Genomic DNA, 18,147 nt, shown 5'->3' with positions numbered 1-18,147 from the left:
ATTGACAGGATGATGAACCACAGGAAGATGCCAAAGAACTTCAGCAGGGAAGACCCTATCACTGGAGGGATTGGTCTGTCATCAGGGGGCGAGATTGTTTGTATATCTGGAGTGATGCTGCAGCCTTAGAACTCTCTAATGGCAGTAATGGCTGGTTCCGCTTCATCTTAGATGGCAAACTAGCAACCATGTATTCAAGTGGCAGTCCTGAAGGAGGCTCCGATAGCTCAGGTCAGTTGGCTTTTTTATGATTGTTAATTTTGAGACACAGCAGACCACTTACTTGTTGGCCATGTCCTAGAAGCATGGACACTGAGCAGAAATGCATGCTCCTTACGCTGTGGGCTATACTCCCTGCACAAACTAGTAAGGGCCCAGTTTTAGCTTTGTAACTATAAAGTATATGTAAAATAGGTCTTTACTTCATCAGTGTCACACTGGACCCCCAAGCCTAGATTTTAAAGAATGACGGCATTAAAAAAAAAAAACAGTATATCAAGTTTACCCCCCCCCCCCTTTTTTTTTTTAAACACAAGTGTAATTTTCCTTTTGTTCTAAGCATTTTTTAATTCTCTTAAAGTGGTTGTAAAGGTAGAACTTTTTTTTACCTTACTGCATATTGAGAAGTAAGGTAAAAACCTTATGTATGCAGCTCCCCCCATATTTATCTGAGCCCAATCTTGATCCAGCGACGTGTATGAGAGCTGAGGCTCTCTCGTTCTTCATTGGCTCAGATACAGTCCGCTGTCAAAGCCAGTGACAAGTGAAACGGGGAGAGCAACAACCTGCTTGCTATAGGAGAACATTAAGGGAGGAGCCAGAAGCACCAGCTGGAAAGAGGAGGATCAGGGTTGCTCTGTGCAAAACCATTGCACAAAGAAAAGAAAATAAGCTTAGCATGTTTAAAAAAAAGCCGTACAATCACTTTAATGTCGACTGGCTCACTACTTCAACTACCCATTATGTAAAGTAGTACTTTATAAGATCAGCTTTGACCTTTCCTCAATATCTATGCAATATTGCTTGCCTTGTTCTTGATTGTGGCTTCATATTAAAAATACCGCTTTACCTTATTTGTACCCTTTTAATGTACTTAAAGGTATTAGTCCTGCCCCGCCTTGTGTGTTTTTAAATGATCAGTGGTCGTTTTGCGTTCATTGGGGGAACAGTGGAATTCATAAATTGTTAGGTTAGATTGTCTACTTTGGGAGGATTTGGGGAAAAAACAGTGCCAGCTTGATATAACTCCTTCCACCTTCAGCATGCCTTTTTTTCTAGTGTCCAGAGAATGGATGTCTTTTGTATAACCTTTTTAGCTAGCTATTTTTACTTTAATCAAGATTCCTCTACAAGCTGTTTGAGTTGGTCTCTTCACGCAACTATCTGGATCAGTGTTCCTTCACCAGTATCTGCACTGGATGATTATGGGGCTAGCCTTGAATGTTACCCTTCAGTATTGGGCTCTGCATTTTGCCGCTTTTCTGTGGCACAGCACCAAGTGTGTCTCTGGGTATTAAAACTCACTGTGTGGGCCGAGCACTGGAAGTGGCCTATTTACTAGGACCCTTTGGGTGCCATTTGAAATCCCTGCTTTTTGTCAGTTTAACGTGGAAGGTTAACACTGAGGCTTCCATGCCTGTGGTGGTATACCTGCCATTGCACATGGAAATCAATCTTCATTTGGTGCAAGCCAAAATAATTTTGCTGCAGCAGATTGTTTTTTATATCAAATCCGTTTCTTTCTGCAAATGGGCCTGGATCCACATTTAGCCTTTAGTATCATTGCGGTATTGTAGTCAGCCTTTGGGATCTTCTTTTAGAGACCGCTGGCCTCCCATTTCCACATGGATGTGCAGGGTATTTACCATGTGGCTTCACCCGTATACTCCCCTGTGAATCTGTGGTCTCTGAGTCTGGCTTTCTCAATGCCCTAAATACTGACCTTTGAACTTATTAGGGATATTTCCCTTTGAACTCACTTACAAAGTTGGATTCCTTGTTGCCATCACTTTTGCCTGGCAAGTGTCTGTCCTGGGGCCTTCTTGGGTTTTTACAGATGAAGCAATTGTTTCCACAATTTGCAAGACTGCCACTTAGTCACCTTTCACACATTTGATACGTTTTACAGGTGGATGTTTAGGCCTTTTCTGATGCCAGCTTTGGACAGATGGTCCTTCAGGTGGCCCTTTGAGTTGCATGAAGCCCCTTGTTATGTTTTTTTTGTGGGCATATCAGTGTTTTGTTGCCCATCTGTCAGTTGGACTGCCTTTGGATGTCCCAGCAGTCTATGAATACTCAATAAATGCTAAAGAAAACTTGATTTTTGTACTTATCGAAAAATCGTTTTCCTGTAGTTTAATGGATATCCCCTTAGGCCCGGATTCAGAAAGACTTACGCCGACGTATTTACTGATACGCCGCGTAAGTGCACGGGTGCGCTGTCGTATCTCTGCGCCTGATTCTGCAAGTAAGATACGCTGGAAATTTGGCTTCCTCCGACCGCCGTAAGTTTCCTACACCGTCGTATCTTAGGCGCATATTTACGCTGGCCGCAAGGGGCGCTTTCATTGATTTACGCATTAAATATGTAAATGACCTAGATACGCCGATTCACGAACGTACTTGCGCCTGTCACATGAGTATACGCCGTTTACTTAAGGCATGGGTGCTCAACCTGTGGCCCTCCAGCTGTTGCAAAACTACAATTCCCATAATACCTCTGCCTTTGGGAGACATGCTTGTACCTGTAAGCGGCTTGCAATGCCTCATGGGAATTGTAGTTCCGCAACAGCTGGAGGGCCAAAGGTTGAGCACCCATGACTTAAGGCGTACGTCCGGCGTAAAGTTATTCCACCTATAAGGAGGCGCATCCCATGCAAAGGTATGGACGTAGGAACAGCCATCGTATTTTACATTGTTTACGTAAGTCGTACGTGAATGGGGCTGGGCATAGGTTACGTTCACGTCGTAGGCATTGGAGCCGTCGTATCTTGGGGAGTAAATTCGATGTGATTCTGCGCATGCGCCGTTCGTTCGGCCCATCATTTGCATGGGGTCAAGCTTCATTTAAATGGATCACGCCCACTTCCTTCTTACTTTGAATTAGGCGGGCTTACGCCGGCCAATTTACGTTACGCTGGTGCAACGTAGGGAGCGAGTGCTTTGTGAATACTGCTCTTGCCTCTCAGAGTTGGCACAAATATACGCCGCTCTACCTGAATCCGGGCCTTAGAGTTTAAAGTCATGTAGGGTCGGACTGTGGGTGGCTGCATAGCCCAATAGTGTATGCATTCCTGTAAGAAACTGTACAAAAAATCCATGTTTAGGAGTAATGCCATTTATTTTACTATTACAGATGTAATATTAGTTGCTTTTCTCTTCTTGTGGATAGGTACAATTATTATGCCTGCCAGTCTTGTTTGATGCTTTTTGCTTTCTTCACTAAAAAAACTATCTCTTCTCTCTTATCTTTGTAGAAAGCAGAAGTGAATTTCTAGAGAAGCTACAGCGGGCACGTAGCCAGGTTAAGCCTTCTACTTCCAGCCAGCCAATATTATCAATGCCTGGACCAAGCAAGCTAACAGTCGGAAATTGGTCTCTCACTTGTTTAAAAGATGGAGAAATTGCCATTCACAACTCTGATGGGCAGCAAGCAACCATATTGAAAGAGGACCTTCCAGGCTTCGTGTTTGAATCTAACCGTGGAACCAAGCACTCTTTCACTGCAGAGACCTCGCTTGGTACGTTCAAAAAGATAAGGGGAGGGGGAAACATAAAGGCACTCACATTTGCCAACATCCGAAATATTGAATCAAGAAAAAAAGTACTACACAAAGTAGTGACAAGGCAGACTTTTTCAGGCAATCACAGGGACATAGGGATTTAGAAAAATATAAATTTAATTGCAAAAATTACATACAATAACTTCAATAAAATACAATGAAAAAGTACAGGGTATACATTCACAAGCAATATTTTCTTTCGTCTCGACTCGGGGCAGCCTAATAGGAAGAGAAAAGAAGGTTTCCTATAGTTGGCGGCAGACCGTAATGTATCAAAATTACATAAATAGATAGGTTCTGACGTAAAACGAGAGCCAATACAGACCAGGACCAATGAGGCACGGAGCAGGGGAAAGAAGCCAGGATGGAAATTAGATCCACATACTAGGCAGCCACACTGCAATGTCCACTAGAGGACAAACCAAAGAATTGGAGACCTCGGCAAGGAAGGAATATCGTGTGTCCGGGGGGGGGGGGGGGTAGCCTGTGCTGCACGCCCATTTCTTTTCTCTTCCTATTAGGCTGCCCCGAGTTTGTTCTCACAAGCTATATACCTTCTGTACATCTGTGATTCCAATCGGTTTTCGATGCACGTGGATGGCTAGCAGTCTTATTGACTTATGATACTAGCAATACTTTATTGTCAAAAACTCTCTCTCAAACTCGTCCTGAAGAAGCCGTTAGGCGAAACGCGTAGGCGAGACGAAATAAAATATTGCTTGTGAATGTATACCCTGTACTTTTTCATTGTATTTTATTGAAGTTATTGTATGTAATTTTTGCAATTAAATTTATATTTTTCTAAATCCCTATGTCCCTGTGATTGCCTGAAAAAGTCCGCCTTGTCACTACCTTGTGTAGTACTTTTTTTCTCGCTTGGTAAGTGCTGCATACTAGGAAAAGGGAACAGCAAAGAAAATTGGCACTTATAAACACTTGACTGCTTTTGCTTTCAAAGCTCTGTTAAAAAAAAAAAAAGTAGAGCTACACCACTGCTAAATCCCAGATATTCCTAGTTTATTGAACGAATATACACATCTCTTGCAGGATGCAAACCACTCCACCAACACATTTCACCATGACCGGGCTTACTCAAGGAGTATTCTTAAACGGGTCATACACTGATTCAAATTCGATAGATGGAGAAATCCCCTCCCTCCCTTCGAAGGGGGATGACAACACATTGCTTCAAATTTACCCAGTCTCTTCGGAACTGGACAACTTCAATCAGTGTATTGCCAGCTTTATTTTATGACTAGGCCCAGTTACAGACTAAATGTGCCAATTGCTTCTGGTGGGAAATCCCTCCATCCTTTCAAATAAATATTGTTATGTGTGATTTAACGGTGGCGCAGCTCTATTTGTTCTTATTTTTAGGACTGATCTGCCAAGAACCTGGGCACTCATTCCTGGTTTTTATAAGTTATATAAGCCTTGATCAGTACCCGCAGCATTTTGCTTCCTTTTTGTTTTGTAGTTTAACAGTTCATGACTTGTGTTTTCCTTTCAGGTTCAGAGTTTGTTACTGGCTGGACAGGGAAGAGAGGTAGAAAGCTCAAGTCCAAGCTGGAGAAAACAAAACAGAAGGTACAGTACACTAGATACGTAGTAGTTTTATTTTAGGTTCGGTACTGTAGTAGGATAAAGTACTTAAATGTGTCACACTAGTTTATTAAATGGCTCCTTTGTGCAGTAATTATTTGCTTTTCCTAAATGTTTGTATCTCGAAAGGTACGGACAATGGCCAGAGATTTGTATGATGATCATTTCAAAGCAGTGGAGAGCATGCCACGTGGTGTGGTGGTTACATTGAGAAATATTGCTACACAGCTTGAATCCTCCTGGGAGCTCCACACAAACAGACAGGTCAGTGTATACTGGGTAAAGTACATTTTTTCTGTTTGGGGGGATTGGTATATTTTTATTTATTTTTTGCCAACATGTTTATTATGGCTTTGACTTGTTATACTGAGGCCTGGTGAGATGTTTGTATGTTGAAATTAAGGCAATCAAATTTATATCTAAATACTTTAGACTACCTTTGGTTTTTGTTTCCCCTTCTCTTAAACCCTGTCCCGTATATCTTGCAGTGTATTGAAGGAGAGAATACATGGAGAGATTTAATGAAAACAGCCCTGGAGAACCTTATTGTGTTACTGAAGGATGAAAATACCATATCTCCTTATGAAATGTGCAGCAGTGGTCTGGTCCAGGCCTTGCTTACTGTGCTAAACAATGTATGTGACAAAGTTATCTTGCTATAATTATGGTCAACTTTCTTTAAATGTGAAAAAAGTGAATGGTAAAGAGAACTGATCTCAAGCGAGTCTGTGCAAAAGTTGGAATACCAAGACTTTTTTTTTTTTCACTTATGTTTGTCCTAATATTTTGCTTTACTTTGTCTTATGCCGCGTACACACCATCACTTTATGTGATGAAAAAAAACGACACTTTCTGTGAAGTAAAAAACGACGTTTTTGAAACTTAAATTTTCAAAGACGAAGTTGCCTACACACCATCGTTTTCTCACAATGATCTTGCAAAGTGAGGTTACGTTCCACCACGTTTTACCATTGAAGCTTGCTTCTGGGCATGCGTGGATGAAAAAACGTCTTAGAAAACGACGTTTTTTGCTACACACGGTCAATTTCTGTGAAGTAAAAAGTGCACTTTTGAAAAACGACACATAAAATTGAAGCATGCTTCAATTTTTTTTGGTCGTTTTTTACAAGACATAAAACGACGTTTTCCCCCACACACAGTCAATTAAAGTGACGTTTTTAAAAACGTCATTTTTTTTCATCACATAAAGTGATGGTGTGTACGCTGCATTAGACTTTGACTTGACTCTAAAGTTTAATGTCATGTGGGAAGCACTCTGATATCTCTGTTGTTGAATGATCTTGCTTAAGAGCCGGTTCACACAGGGGCGACCCGGGATCCGACTTCAAGTCGCCCCAAGTTGCCCCAAGTCGCGCGGTCGAGAAAATAAATGGAAGTGAATGGGAGCCGTCTTAATGTACACTACTGAAGTCGCTCCGACTTCAGAAAAGGTTCCTGTACTACTTCAATCCGACTTCTAGGCAACTTGTACCCATTGATTTCAATGGAAGTCGCCTCAGAAGTCGGATCACTGTCTTAACTGAAGCAACAATACAGGAAGATAAAATACATTTCTCAGGCAAACCCCTCCCCCTCCCACAGAGCTGATTGTTTGATTGGCCACTGGAAAGTCTCCTGTCCTGGAGGCGACTTGAAGTTGCCTTGTACTGTGCTGGAAGCAACTTGAAGTTGCCTTGTAAGTTGCCTGATGATTCATACTCAAGTCGTGTCCAAGTTGCCTCCCAAAGTCGTGCTACAAGTCGTGTTGCCCCTGTGTGAATGGGCTCTAAGACACATTCAGCTTTCCTGGTGGCATCAAATAACTGAGTTCATAGTAACAATGGGCGTTTTAAAAATTAAAGCCTTAGTTTACCTTTTCCAGAAAATTAACCCCAGTACATAACAAAAATGTGTACAAGTTTTTAAATGCTTATTAAAGCTGAACTACAGATTTTCGGTGACTTTAAATCCTTTTTAGCAAGCTGGTCCAAAGAAACTATTTTCTTTACTAAGTGCTACACTTGCACTAAGCACTGAATGTACTGCATCTAACTTCTGCTGCATACAGTACACAGGCAGACTTCCCATCTCACACCAAGAACAACACAGACTGTCTAAGATGTGCTCAGCCATTCATAGGCAGCTTTGTATTCCATGAACAAATTCAAAGCTTTCTATGATTGCTGGAGTCAGAGAGCATGGTGTCCTCAGCCTGCCCCCTCCTTTTAAACCAGCACAGTTATGATTTAAAACAAACAAAAAAAAACTTTTGCAAAGGGCCTTATTTAAAAACGTTGTTTCCCTCTATAAACGCACATATACGCATGCTCTACTCCACTTTTACGTCTGGTCTGTAAAGACACACTGTCTTCCAGTTCCTAAAAAGTCTGAGTACCTCTGCTCTGTAAAGACCTGGGTGATTCCTTAAAGCGATTTTAAAACCTAAGTTTAGCGCTATTGACACTGTTTCAGTTTGTGGGTGGCTCATTCTCCTTACTTATTTGCATAGCGCCAAAGCCACTATCTTGCTTGCCCCTCCTTTTTAATGCACACGTTCCCTTATCCTCACTGTGTCCTCAGTACAGACCCTCCCCGGCATGATTTGGAAAAGGGAGCAGTGAATACATGGAAAAAAAAATTGACACACCTTTTACAAACAATGTATTGGGGAATGTTCCCCTGATTGATGAAAATATGCTATTACTAAAAACTTGTAGCCGTTGGTTTTAACCCCTTAATGACCAGGCCATTTTTAGAGATCCGGCACTGCACCGCTTTAACCGATAATAGGCTCAGTCGTGCGACGCTGTACCCAAACAAAATTGACATTCTTTTTGTCCCACAAATAGAGCTTTGTTTTGGTGGCATTTGATCAGTTTAGGACAATGTTTATTCTTCTACATATTTTGGGTATAAAAAATCGCCATAGGCGTATACTGATTGGTTTGCGCAAAAGTTATCGTGTCGTCAAACTATGGGATAGATTTAGGGACTTTTATTTTTTTATTGTTTTTACTTAAATCGGCGACTATCTTAAATTTTTAGCCGGACTGTGACATTGCGGCGGACAGATCTGACCAAAAATGACAATTTTTGGGAACCAGTGACATTATTATATTGATCAGTGCTCTAAAAATGCACTGATCGATGTAAAAATGACTGTGTGCTTTCATACTGGAGCGGTGCGCTTGCAAGATGGAAAAAATAGGCCTGCAAGCAGCATCTTTGGGGCGGTGCGGGAGTGGTGTACACACCGCTCCTAAACTGCCCCTGCCATTGAAATCAATGGGCAGCGCTGCCAAAGTGCTTCTGCAGCTGCACTTTTAACCCCTTGTTAACCATTTCTTTGGGGTTAAAAACGCCCCGCTCTTGCCTGCACATCGCCGCTAACGCTCGGGCGGTCTGAGTGTGAAAGTAGCCTAAGTGTGTTCCCCAGGTGTGTTCTAACTGTAGGGGGGATGGGTTGCCAGGGACATGACAGAGCTCACTGTTCACGATGACTGGAACAGTTGATGTCTTAAGGTGTCTCCTGTCAGAACGGGGATCTACTTGTTTACAAAGGCAGATACCCGTTCTGCCTCTTTACTAGTCAATCGCGGGTCGACGGCAGACATGGAGTCCGCCCAACCTGCGGGCATGCCCCTGCAGCGTGCAGCCCCCGCCCACAACTGAACCTGCCCAAGCCACCATACAGCTAAAGTGATTTACGCAGGAGAGCCGGCCTGCCGCCATATAATGATGGTGGCTGGTCGGCAAGTGGTTTAAAGTAGATTTAAACCTTAACTGGATTACATTAAAAAAAATGTAAACACTGTGAATCATAAACTATTACTTTGCATTTCACTACTGATTATCTCCAGTTTCATTCAACTACCTCTTGCCCATATACACTTGCTCCAGGTTTGGTTGTACATTATTGCTCTTGACAAGAATTCTGAGAGTGACAATAGTGGACCATGGCTGCACAATACATGTTGGTACAGCTGTTTTCAGTGATGCATGGGCTAGGGTACAATGTGGGAGCACAGTTGGTAAACAGTTGTTACCCCATAACAAAAAGTGCCAGAACAAGGAACATGATTGCAGGATTACCAGATATTATTTTAGTGAAAGCTGCAGATTTAAAAAGATTGAAAACGTTTGAAATTACATAAAAAAACCTCAAACTATTTAATGACTGTTTTACGTATACTTTAATTTGAAATGCTTCTGTCTTTTAGAATGAAGAGTTTGATCACAAAGAGGACTGTGGACAATTGGTGGAGAGAGTGAATGTATTTAAAACTGCATTCACAGAAAATGAGGATGATGAAAGGTGTGTGTAAAATTTAACAGCTCATGCCTAAAAAAACAGTAACGCCACTTTGTCTTTCTCTCATTGAGGGACACAACCATACTTCATGACTGATGGTGTTGATGTTGCAACCTACAGGAGCAGGATGCTAGGTGCAGCTAAACTAAAAGCAGCGGCACTCTGGAGGTGGCCAAACCCCCCCATCTGCAGCAAGGAAGTAGTCAGTGACTTGTGACGTCACGTGACTTGTGACGTAGCCAATGACTTGTGGTGTCATGTGCCCTTGAAAAGTTTTAGAGTTTTCGCCTTCCACAATTTCCAGGTGGATTTGTCACACTGTTGTCCAGGTTTACACAATTGAAAGCCAAGTTACTGCGCATCCTACAAAGGTGCCTTGCGTCCTGGGATTTTTATTATTATTTTTTAGTTGTTCAGGTTTGCAAGGTGGCTACTTGTTAGTCTGGTTCCCACTTTTACCAAGTTCTAGAAGGTTGACGTAGCTCCCTCAGCAGATGCCAGCTTTGGTCGGAAAGTTTTGCAGGCGACAGTTTGAGTTCCGCTGGAGTGCGGTTCCCTGTACTTATACTGGCCTTCTTCTTTCTGGTGCCGCTTTGCGATGTCCCATCCATCGCGAAGTATGTGTCATTAAGTGAGTGAAAGAGTAACCAGGATTTTTGTACTCACCGTAAAATCCTTATTTCTTCATTGAAATACACAGCACCCATCCGGTCTTTTGCCTTTCTCCCTCCTTCAGATTTGGGGGGGGGGGGGGGGGCACCTCCACAAGGCTGCCCCCTTGGTGTGCTTTTAGTTTAGTTGCATCCCAACATCCTGCTCTTCCTGTAGGTGGTGACATCAAACCCATCCATCACAAAGTATGGCTGTGTCCTTCAATTAACTTGGAGAAAAGATTTTTGCAGTAATTACAAAAATCGTTTTTTTTTTTTTTTTGTTTTGCAAAGGCATACAAACAATTATATATAGCATATGAAGACTTCAACAAATACCTGGTTACCTTTTTCCTGAAAGGCTTTGTGCTGCTTTGAAAATACTTATCTGTAAATTTGAATTTGAATCAAAATTGAGTCACAGTGGGGCCATGCCTTTCTTTTACCTTTTGCTAGTTTGCTACTTTACCATAAAAAGTCTGCTAAAACTTATTTTTTGCTTTATACTCAACTGAGATAGTTTGTATAAATAACGTGCCCTGTATATTAGAATTTGTTTCGAGAATTTAGGAAATCCTACTGAAGCATAAGAATCCACGTAGGAATGTTACTTATTTTTTATATATATTCAAATATTCTTTGTATATTTACAGTCGGCCAGCTATTGCTCTGGTGCGAAAACTGATTGCAGTGCTGGAGTCTATAGAGCGGTTGCCACTACACATGTATGACACACCAGGGTCCAGCTACAATCTTCAAGTAAGTGCATATAAAATGTCATAAAGTAGATGGTTGGGGAGAACCTTTCAACTAGCATGAGGAGATGTATGTCACTCTTACACAGACTGGTAGAAGTGATTGGCTAAATTCCATTTTACAAATGCATCAACACAAAATCCAGTATAAACTATTTTGCATACTTGCACAGACAGCTTTGCACAATCCTAAGTATGCATATGTGATAACTGATCAACCTCTGTAGAAGAGGGAAATCACTATAGTAGCAACAGTCTTGCGGACGTTGTGCCCAGTGGCTGCCAGTCTGCATAGTAACCACAGGTGGTGGCTTGCTTGGTAAGATGCCATACAGAGAAGGCCATGCATTTTGATTAATGAATGCAAAGCAATTTCTGATTGGAGATCACGTCGTTGCCAGCCTTCCTCTTCACTTTGGAAGCATTTTCTGAATGGAGGCCATGCTGTAAGAATGACCCCTATGGTTACATTTCAGAAGGGTAGATGCCCAGCAGAGTACCTGGAAGACTTTAGCATTAAAAGAGGCTGATTGGGTTTTTACAGCTGACTCAATGTAAGTATGCAAATTGTATCATCCCCAGATTTCAGCTTAAGGCCTCATGCACATTGGAAGTTTAGCCCTAAAACATGAGGCTCTAGAGCAGGGGTGTCAAACTGGCTGCCCTCCAGCTGTTCGGAAACTACAAGTCCCATCATGCCTCTGCCTGTGGGAGTCATGCTTGTAACTGTTGGCCTTGCAATGCCTCATGGGACTTGTAGTTTTGCAACAGCTGGAGGGCCGCCAGTTTGACACCCCTGCTCTAGAGGGTTTAGGTGCAGGTGGAAGGTACAGTTGCACCGTCTAGTCCAGCTGCCAGCAACCTGTGACAGTATGAGAGGCTGAAAGTAGCTTAGACTGCGCGGTGCACCGAGTGCTACTGATATTTGGGGCAGATTTCTTGCTTTTTGGGCATTCATCCCTGCGTGGCACTTAAAGCTTTCGAGACTGAAAATTTAATTGTTCTCCTACCTTGGGAAAAAGCTTTCTTCCTTTGCCTCGTTATCAGTATAGGAATGTCTGACAGCTGTATGTGTGAGCAATCCTGAACTACTATTGACATTTAAACCCAATTTTCTCAGTGCAGTGATTTCTGTGCTTTTTATGATTTTAATTTTGTGGTCTCTGTACAAAGAGTGATGGCCATTAGCATGATTACAGGCTGATATTTGTTTACTGTCTTGATTAGATCCTTACTCGAAGGCTTCGGTTCAGACTGGAGCGCGCACCTGGAGAGACCTCCCTTATTGACCGCACCGGTCGAATGCTTAAAATGGAGCCATTGGCTACAGTGGAGTCCTTAGAACAGTATTTGCTGAAGATGGTAAGTTTGGTGTTGCTTGTTGGGATCTGCCAACTGTGCCTTAAAAGCTCTTTGCTTTTGGTTACAGGAAACACAAGCTCGCTTTTTTTTATTAATAATGTCTTCAGGAGAACTTGCTAGTGCAAAGTGATGTGTGATGCATCATGCAATGCTAGTCTGTCCCCTTGGCTCACAATCTTGTTTTTATACTCAGTTACTGTATTATTTTCCCATTGCTAAAAATGTTTAGTTGCAGTTTAGTAAAACCTTTTGTTACTGGATATGAAAATCTTTATTTTTCTGTACACGTTCACTACTGATGTGTTTTTTGTATTTGTTACAGGTGGCCAAACAGTGGTATGACTTTGATCGCTCATCTTTTGTTTTTGTGCGTAAGCTGCGTGAAGGGCAAAGCTGTGTGTTCAGACACCAGCATGATTTTGATGATAACGGAATCATGTATTGGATTGGGACCAATGCAAAGTAAGTAGCTCTTCAACTATAGTTAGGTGTGTATAAAAATATACGGCATTTCAGCCCAAATGTAGGTTAACTGTGGTCAATCAAAATTGCAGTAAAACCCCTCTTCCTCGATGCAACTGCATCCAATAGACGTGGTTGCGACACAGCCCAATTCACCTGTATGGGACATGTCGGCAGATATCCTATTTATTTTGTCCCACTTCTTGAAGTACAGATTTGTGGCTACAGCAATTTGTGGCTGAGGCAAGGTAAAAACGCACCTCAGCCACCTGGTTTTGTTGCTTGACAATGCCCATGTGAAAAGGGCCTTTACTGTTTTGCCGAGAGCTGAGACCGATTTGAAGTACAGGATCTAAATCACTACTTTACATTGAATTTGCACAAAATTTCGTATAAAAAAGATTGCGGAAAAATAACTCCTTGTTGACCATTATTGAAGTGGACCTAATGTCAAAACTCATTATTCAGTTCGAGGTGAACACCAGTCAGTATTTGAAATGTAGTGAAGCTGTGGGGATGCATGGCAGGCGCAATAACTTTTATGCTCAGCTCTTTTAACTTAGTGCATAAGTCTACCTCACTTCCTCTTTGTCAGAAATCTAGCATCTGCTTCTGGTGCTAAAACGCATCCTACTCGCTCCTTGTTGACTCTCGCATCCAGAAAGCCTGATGTAGGAAATATTGGCAGTGTTGAAAAGTTTCTCACAGCCACCAATCAGATTCGAACCTGCTTTGGAAGTTTAAATGCAATTGGCAATACCAGGAAGAGAGTGAAGTTACACAACACAAGGTCCAGGAATTGCACTACTACTGCCCTCCAACTGATCCTGTTGGATGGTTTGTGAAAAATGTTCGCAATGGAGAGCTTTTTACAGCACTTATAATTAAGGCAAAGATGGCTACATCGTTTCTACATTTACAGAAACAAATATGCTTTTTGTTACTTTCCTTAAAAGAGAAGTATGGTCAAAGCTCTATTGGCCATATTTCTCTTTTGGATCAGAGACGTGCACTTCAGTCTGTAACTCAGATTCAGCCCACTGTTGGCTGACGTCACAGCGTGGTCCAAGCTCTGGAAGGATCCGGCTTTTAAGGTTTGGATCTATCCAGAAGCCTAACAGCTGCCTCATCATCTCAGTGCACAGCTGAGAGCCTTAGCCTGCTGCTCCCTCCCCCTTCACAGCCTGGTGCCCAGTGAGTGCTGGAGGGGCAGAGCAGAGACTGACTGTCACAATTCTGTATTCAGAGTGGACCGAGAACTGAGTCCTCAGTGGTCATGATCGCTTATGTTCTTGGTCTTGGAGCCATCAATGGACAGCTGCTGCATCAGGACCATTGCTGCAGTCATATAGATGAGTATAGATGTTTTATTTTTTTTTCTTATTTCCCACACTTCTCCCTAATTTTTTGTTAAAGCAGAGGTAAACCTAGAGCGGAACTTAACTGCACCACAAACTGAAAACGTTATTTGGTTTATTTTAATAGTGACAGCAAATCCACCTATACATCCATGTTTTTTTTTTTGAGAAATCGCGTTAAAAAAAACACCCCTAGGATTTCTAGCTAAGGCCATTTTAAGTTAAGGGCAGATGATTTATGTACCATTTCCTGAAATACATCTACCCTTAGCTCAGGCATACAGGCAGGGGAGAGTGCTTAGCTAGGCCAGAAACCAGGAAACAACTGAAGAAATTTATATAAAAATATGATACACTTTTTACTATTTTTTTGTAAATGCTACTAGCCTTAGTAAACAGATAAGAAAGTTGATTAAGAGAGTTTAGTTCCACTTTAAGCTCTCTGATGTAGTTTATGACTTTAGGTTTGGGTCAATCTGTATTACTGTATGTTAAAATGGCTGTTATCTCTAACAGCCAAGGTTACTATCTAGTGCTGTTGGTTGGCATTTCTGATTACTGGAAATGCAAGGATCGAATGCTCATTTAGTTCAAGAGGGCTGCAAAAAGCAGATTCATTTACTTGATCTCCCACTACCACAGGCTTCCCTGGGGCTGCTAGACCAGCCCCCACAGCTTCTTCTGTCCTATTCTCTAGAGGTCGCCAGGGATGGACTGGCCATTGGGACTACAGGGAGTTTCCCGGTGGGCCGATGGCTCAGTGGGCCGGCTTCAGTGACAGCGGCCCGCCCCCCCTCCGCTCCTGTCTCTCCCTTCTCGCAGCGCTCACCTCCCCTCCCTCCCTGCAGCGCTCACCTGGGGGGGAACAGAGAAGCAGGGGGAAGACCAGAAGAGCGGGGGGGGGGACAGAGGAACATGGGGGGGAGGGGACAGACAGCTGACTCAACAGCTATGGCCTGGGAGTTTCACACTTCTGCCTAATCTTGTTCCATAAGGGGGGCACCGAACCGATTCCTTGCCCCGGGTGAAATAATGTCTAGCTTCCCCACTGGTACTGCCTATAAGAGTACTAGTTCTACTCTAATAAAGCAGAATGGCTAGTGAAGGGGGAGAGGGGGCTTGGTTGGCCGCCATGGGAGAGACATGTCAAGGTGGGCCAGTCTGGATGAAGTCCAGGGCCGAATTTTTGGCCCAGTCCAGCCCTGGCGGTCGCAGGTCCTATTTTTCCATCAAGACAAATGCAGAGCCCGCCTTGCATTGGACATGAACTTACTGAGGGACAGTCCACAGTTGTAGCATGGGGGGTAGAGGAGAGCTCTGGCTGCCAGGAGAACAATGGATTTGGTAAGTAAAACGTATTTATTTTTTTTGGCCCCCAGAGATCCAAGCGAGCATTGAACTCTTGTAGTGTGCGGGCAGTCCCACTGCAAGGGAGAATTTTTTATTTCCTCAGAGATAGGTTGTAAACGTTGCTTCTAGCTGCAATATCTAATGATCTCAAATAAGTTGCAGTTAACGTATCTCTTGATAGTCTTCACTGTACATTTCACATAACTCTTCTTTTGAGTTTGCTGCTTAAATTAAAGACACAGGAGAGTGTATTTGCTATTTAGAACCTCAAGTATAAGTTAAAAAAAAGTCAACATGCATACAATTTAGTTCTTGGTTTTAAATATTTGTTTTAGTTCCTTTTTAATGATGTTGTATGTCATTTCTACTTTTTTTTTCAGGACTGCCTATGAGTGGGTAAACCCTGCTGCTTATGGCTTGGTAGTAGTTACATCTTCGGAGGGCCGCAACCTACCATATGGTAGGCTTGAGGATATTCTGAGCCGTGACAGCTCTGCTCTTAATTGTCATACAAATGATGACAAAAGTGCGTGGTTTGCAATTGATCTTGGCCTATGGATTGTGCCATCTGCTTACACCCTACGTCATGCCCGTGGCTATGGACGTTCTGCACTTCGCAATTGGGTCTTCCAGGTCTCCAAGGATGGCCAGAATTGGACTACATTATATACCCATGTAGATGACTGCAGCCTGAATGAGCCTGGGTATTTACCAGTTATTAATACAAGTGTTGATTTAGTTACCTATAGAAATAGCGTGTTTTCTAAATATACTATAAAACTAATTAATTGTAAAGAAATCTTAGTTTATTACATTCTAAATAAAGTGTTTTGGATCAGCAAGTAGAATTTGTGTTTCTGTCTTCAAGGTCAACTGCCACATGGCCACTGGATCCTCCAAGAGAGGAAAAGCAGGGTTGGCGACATATTCGAATAAAACAAACCGGAAAGAATGCCAGTGGTCAAACACATTACCTTTCTTTGTCTGGTTTTGAGCTGTACGGCACTGTGACAGGAGTATGTGAAGACCAGCTAGGTATGGTATGACATTACAGAAGTTGGGAGAGTTTTGAATACTTTGATATAAAACATTGCTCTGTGCTGATAGAAAATGTTGCGGGTGTTTTGACTGGGAGCCAGAAATAACAAAGTATGTTTATTTCTGTGGTTCCTGCAAATACTTTCTTAAAATAGCTTAGTTCATATCCTACAAATGACACGTTTTTTAACTTGTACATGAACAAAAACAAGCTTGTTGAAGTCTCATATTGGTAATGCATCATTTGGATTTTACAGTCAGTAGTGAAAAAAATTGTGTTTAATGTTAAAGTAGTCACAGTAATCCATTTACTCAGTTTTCCATTCTGGACCATGCATAATTTGCCCATAAATACGGGCTTTGCATTAATCAGGATAAACTTTATACAGTTTTTTAGTAAATTATCTTCAGACGTGGCAATGTGGATGGGCATAAAAAGGCCTGAAGGCTACAAAGCATTTTAACAGTTAAGATTTGTTTCACTGGAATAGCTAGTCTTTTAAAGTGAACACGTGCTTTAACTGTATAGTGTTTTGTAATGGGTTCCCTTTAATCCCTCCTCCCCAGCAGCACATGTTCTCCTTTCCCTTGCACACCCGATATTGCATTGGGCTGCCAGAGGCATCTGGTATGTGTAAGCTATGATTTCCCTAAGGCCCCTTTCACACCGGGGCGTTATTCGAGCGAAGCCTCATCTGCAATCCCAATGTGCTGGTAAAGCCCTGCTAAGACCCTAATGTTATAGGGCGTATTTGCAGTGCCTCAGTGTGAAAGGGTAAGGCGTTTTTACAGCGCTTTCAATTCATTTCAATGGAGAGGGTGGTTTTTGGAGCGTTTTTTTTTTTTTATTTATTTTTTTTCAGCGCCCAAAAGCTGCTCCAAAGATGCTGCTTGTAGGAATTTTCTCAACGCCCCGCCAGTGCAACGCCTCAGTGTGAAAGGGCAAGGCGGTTTTACAGCGCTTTCAATTCATTTCAATGGAGAGGGGGGTTTTTAGAGCGTTTTTTTTTTTTCTTCCCCAGCGCTCAAAAGCTGCTCCAAAGATGCTGCTTGCAGGACTCAGTGTGAAAGGGTCCATTGAGATGCATGGAGAGCGTTTTATGAGCGTTTTAATAGCGCTATTTTTAACGCTAAAACGCTGTAAAAACGCTTCAGTGTGAAAGGGGTCTAAGGCTCGTCCTAGATGATTAATTTTTTATTTCCTTTTTTGATCAGCCAGACGGCCATTCAGAAAATAAGTGGATTCCCCTATTCACAAATTTGAGGTGGACCAAGGAATCCTCTCCGCTGTGCTATTGTAATTTGACAGCAGGACTTCTCTACTGCCAGAATACACTGATCAGCACTGCAGCCGATTTGGCTGCATGCTATGATCAAACACAAATTTTCCACCAGTCTCATTTGAAAGGAGTTGATCAATAGGTCGACTTGGGTCTTGATTGGGAAAGACCATAGATGGATCTAAATTTGGTTATT

General features: G+C 42.3%; 1 protein-coding gene across 4 annotated transcripts in view; it reads left to right on the top strand.

Moving 5' to 3' along the window:
- Positions 1-18,147, top strand: part of HECTD1 (HECT domain E3 ubiquitin protein ligase 1) — a 150,596-nt gene that overhangs the window by 81,841 nt on the left and 50,608 nt on the right. For all 4 annotated transcript variants that reach the window (XM_040332853.1, XM_040332852.1, XM_040332854.1 and 1 more), the window contains 11 exons: positions 9-231; positions 3,477-3,740; positions 5,293-5,369; positions 5,514-5,648; positions 5,873-6,019; positions 9,605-9,699; positions 11,000-11,105; positions 12,329-12,463; positions 12,786-12,925; positions 16,014-16,337; positions 16,502-16,668. In XM_040332853.1, the coding sequence (XP_040188787.1) occupies positions 9-231; positions 3,477-3,740; positions 5,293-5,369; positions 5,514-5,648; positions 5,873-6,019; positions 9,605-9,699; positions 11,000-11,105; positions 12,329-12,463; positions 12,786-12,925; positions 16,014-16,337; positions 16,502-16,668 (1,813 nt within the window). The remainder of the gene's footprint in view (positions 1-8; positions 232-3,476; positions 3,741-5,292; positions 5,370-5,513; positions 5,649-5,872; positions 6,020-9,604; positions 9,700-10,999; positions 11,106-12,328; positions 12,464-12,785; positions 12,926-16,013; positions 16,338-16,501; positions 16,669-18,147) is intronic.

Source organism: Rana temporaria, chromosome 13 (genome assembly GCF_905171775.1).
Source record: "Rana temporaria chromosome 13, aRanTem1.1, whole genome shotgun sequence".
NCBI classification, from domain to species: Eukaryota; Metazoa; Chordata; class Amphibia; order Anura; family Ranidae; genus Rana; species Rana temporaria.
The sequence above is the reverse complement of the archived record's forward strand: the minus strand, read 5'-3'. Positions and strand labels throughout refer to the sequence as shown.